General features: G+C 42.2%; 1 protein-coding gene across 1 annotated transcript; it reads left to right on the plus strand.

Annotated features, from left to right (window-relative positions):
- Positions 1–1,499: 1,499 nt before the first annotated feature.
- Positions 1,500–3,542, plus strand: LOC123966668 (zinc finger protein 658B-like; the record flags this gene model as incomplete). The annotated part of the gene is made up of 2 exons (XM_046042805.1): positions 1,500–2,322; positions 2,407–3,542. Coding segments are annotated over 2 exons (1,959 nt in total), but the record flags the coding sequence as incomplete, so codon positions are not given.
- Positions 3,543–4,607: the final 1,065 nt, after the last annotated feature.

The raw sequence follows: 4,607 nt of genomic DNA on the forward strand, positions 1-4,607 counted from the left end.
CTCTGAAACTGGGGACGACAAAGACATGGCGGAGATGGGAGAGGAGCAGGTTCTATAACATACAGAATCTTACATTTATTGTAAATATTTGATTATTTAATTTCATGAGACAAAACTGAAGAAGTAAAACTTTCCAAAAAAATGGAAAAAATGTCCAAAATGGGCTCAAAGTGTCAGTATTCTGTGTGGCCACCATTATTTTCCAGCACTTTCTTAACCCTTTTGGGCGTGGAGTTCAGCAGAGCTTCACAGGTTCCCACTGGAGTCCTCTTCCACTCCTCTATGACGACATCACGGAGCTGGTGGATGTTGGAGACCTTGCGCTCCTCCACCTTCCGTTTGAGGCCCCACAGATGCTCAGTAGGGTTTAGATCTGGACTCGTATGTCTATTTCCCAACAAGACAAAAAAAATACAACCTCTGGATATGACGCTGAGCAGGTGCACTCAACTTCTTTGGTCGACCACAGCGAGGCCTGTTCTGAGTGGATCCCCTCCTGTTGAACTGCTGTATGGTCTTGGCCACCGTGCTGCTGCTCTGTTTCAGGGTCTTGGCAGTCTTCTTATAGCCTCGGCCATCTTTATGTAGAGCAGCCATTCTTTCCTGCCATTAGGTGCCATGTTTGACTTCCAGTGCCCTCTATGTAATGTACAACGTATTCAGTATGTGCCCAGTAATCCATCCACCTCACAGGTGTGGCATATCAAGATGCTGATCAGACACCATGGGTAGTGGACAGGTGTGCCTTAGGCTGGCCACAATAAAATTCCACTTGAAAATGTATATACTTTGCTGCTGCAAACATTAATATTGCTGCTGTAGAAACAACATTTAGCTGTATTTAAAACACTAAATTCTAATCCTAAAAATGAATGTAAAAACAACCAGGCAGCTAATATGCACACTTCAATATATGTTTATTTATCGCAAGCCATGTCATCTCAATATCAAACATATTATCGCATATTGAATATTGTCCTCACACTGTGCAGGCTTACCTCATGCCTGTTGTGTCTGGTCTTACCAAATAACCAGTACCAAATGATTGTTGATGAGTATTGATAGATGTATTGCTAAAAAATCAGATTGTTAAGCAGTCTCAATAAGGGTATCAATAAAAATGAACAATCCCCATCCCTACTCTTGTGCAATTCCTGCAATGCTTTCAAAATAATTCCAGCTGTCTTTTCAAATTTTCTACAGGAAATCTAAATTTCTGGTTTTACCTTAATTCCTGATTCTTCTATAGCTCAAACGTGAAAAACAAACGGTAGCCTTTACACAATTTGCTTGAGTACTTCAGTGTGAACAGTCAGGCATTGATGGTAATAACATACTGATCATTTATTTACTGATTGTGTATGACTGAGTGTGATAGACAGTACATACTTAGTATGTGGTACAGTAGGTTAATGTGATTTCAATGATGTGCTCTAATGTCATTTATGATTTTTGATAGCTCGCTCTATATCTCACTGTTTTTCTTTCTGTTGATATAGAGGACAAGAAGAGAGGGACTCAAACGTCACAGCTGTCAGCACTGTGACAAATCCTTCAAAACATCAGGTGAGCTAAAAATCCACCGACGAGTTCACACTGGCGAGAAACTGTACGGCTGTGAACAGTGTGGGAAAACTTTCACTCGATCAGGTCACCTAAAAACCCACCAACGTGTTCACACTGGCGAGAAACTGTACGGCTGTGAACAGTGTGGGAAAACTTTCACTCAATTGTGTCACCTAAAAACCCACCATCGTGTTCACACTGGCGAGAAACTGTACGGCTGTGAACAGTGTGGGAAAACTTTCACTCAATTGTGTCACCTAAAAACCCACCAACGTGTTCACACTGGCGAGAAACTGTATGGCTGTGAACAGTGTGGGAAAACTTTCACTCGATCAGGTCACCTAAAAGAGCACCAACGAGTTCACACTGGAGAGAAACCGCACTGGTGTGAACAGTGTGGAAAAACTTTCACTCGATCAAATAACCTAAAACTCCACCAACGAGTTCACACTGGAGAGAAACCGTACTGGTGTGAACAGTGTGGGAAAACTTTCACTACATCGGGTAACTTAAAAACCCACCAACGAGTTCACACTGGAGAGAAACCGTACAGCTGTGACCAGTGTGGGAAAACGTTCATTACTGGAGGTCAACTAAAAATTCACCAACGTGTTCACACTGGCGAGAAACTGTATGGCTGTGAACAGTGTGGGAAAACTTTCACTCAATTGTGTCACCTAAAAACCCACCATCGTGTTCACACTGGCGAGAAACTGTACGGCTGTGAACAGTGTGGGAAAACTTTCACTCAATTGTGTCACCTAAAAACCCACCAACGTGTTCACACTGGCGAGAAACTGTATGGCTGTGAACAGTGTGGGAAAACTTTCACTCGATCAGGTCACCTAAAAGAGCACCAACGAGTTCACACTGGAGAGAAACCGCACTGGTGTGAACAGTGTGGAAAAACTTTCACTCGATCAAATAACCTAAAACTCCACCAACGAGTTCACACTGGAGAGAAACCGTACTGGTGTGAACAGTGTGGGAAAACTTTCACTACATCGGGTAACTTAAAAACCCACCAACGAGTTCACACTGGAGAGAAACCGTACAGCTGTGACCAGTGTGGGAAAACGTTCATTACTGGAGGTCAACTAAAAATTCACCAACGTGTTCACACTGGCGAGAAACTGTATGGCTGTGAACAGTGTGGGAAAACTTTCACTCAATTGTGTCACCTAAAAACCCACCATCGTGTTCACACTGGCGAGAAACTGTACGGCTGTGAACAGTGTGGGAAAACTTTCACTCGATCAGGTCACCTAAAAGAGCACCAACGAGTTCACACTGGAGAGAAACCGTACTGGTGTGAACAGTGTGGGAAAACTTTCACTACATCAGGTAACTTAAAAACCCACCAACGAGTTCACACTGGAGAGAAACCGTACAGCTGTGACCAGTGTGGGAAAACGTTCATTACTGCAGGTAAACTAAAAATTCACCAACGTGTTCACACTGGCGAGAAACTGTACGGCTGTGAACAGTGTGGGAAAACTTTCACTCAATTGTGTCACCTAAAAACCCACCAACGTGTTCACACTGGCGAGAAACTGTACGGCTGTGAACAGTGTGGGAAAACTTTCACTCGATCAGGTCACCTAAAAGAGCACCAACGAGTTCACACTGGAGAGAAACCGTACTGGTGTGAACAGTGTGGAAAAACTTTCACTCGATCAAGTAACCTAAAACTCCACCAACGAGTTCACACTGGAGAGAAACCATACTGGTGTGAACAGTGTGGAAAAACATTCACTACATCAGGTGAACTTCAAATCCACCAACGTGTTCACACTGGAGAGAAACCGTACTGGTGTGAACAGTGTGGAAAAACTTTCACTCAATCAGCTCACCTAAAAAAGCACCAACGTGTTCACACTGGAGAGAAACCGTACAGTTGTGGCCAATGTGGCAAATCTTTTACCGACAGGAGAAACCTTAGAAGACACAAATGCATCCACAATGCGTCACTGTGACATTTTTCACAGAGCCGAGCTAGCTGTTTCCTTCTGCCCTAAATACCACCACCTGTTATCATGTGACTGTGCTGGATTAACGTCATGTGATGACAGCTGAGGAAGTTTGATTTGGAAAGAGCTGGAAAGCATCAGTCTGGAGGTTTTATCAGCCAATAGTGAAACTGCAGTAGCCAGGTTTCAACCAGTAGAGGGCAGTCTCTGCATTTTTATAGCACTAGATGTAGAATTCACATGGTTGACTGTAAAATGAGATTTGGACCTGAATCCATCAACAACACTACTAAATACTCATACCGATTGTTTATCAGCTGAAATAAGAGGTCTCTCCTCTGGTAAAGCCGGTGGCAGTAGGCCTGTAAAAGATGTAGACTGTGCTTCTTGCACAATTTAATAATATGATTAAATCAATATGACTTATTGATTTAATAACCCACTGAAATAATATTAGGCTTATACTAGTGGTAAACCATATGAAATTATAATATTATACTAATGGTATAATATGGAATTAACATTGTGCTTTTATTACTTTCAAATCACATTGATGACCGTTATGATTCCTCTCTGTAGCCCCATTCTTAAAAAACCTGGCCTTGATCATCTAAACATGGACAATTACAGACCAATATCCAATTTAATATTTTTAAGCAAAATCCTTGAAAAGGTTGTTGCTTCACTATTGTGATCTTATTTGGATATAAATGGTCTTTTTGAACCTTTTCAGTCAGGTTTTTGCCCATCTCATAGCACTGAAATTGCTCTTCTGCGTGTTGTTAACGACATTCTTTTGTCCATGGATTCAGGGTTGATAAACTGCCATTCTGCCATGAACTACTTATTTCTCGGCTTTCTGATATCAGCATCACACTGGGCTTTTGACTGCAGCATTGTCAAGACTGATTGCTGACGTATTGCGGTAAGCGTGTCGACTCATTTCCGTTTCCGGTGCTTGTGTGTTGGTACCGTGTTGTGCTGCTCTCGCTAAATAACAGTTACATTTGTTTGTTTACAGCGGCCAACTGTTCGCTAAACACTTATTCTTTACAGTAATTTTGCCTAAGC

This window comes from Micropterus dolomieu, unplaced genomic scaffold (genome assembly GCF_021292245.1).
Source record: "Micropterus dolomieu isolate WLL.071019.BEF.003 ecotype Adirondacks unplaced genomic scaffold, ASM2129224v1 contig_13956, whole genome shotgun sequence".
Lineage (NCBI taxonomy): Eukaryota > Metazoa > Chordata > Actinopteri > Centrarchiformes > Centrarchidae > Micropterus > Micropterus dolomieu.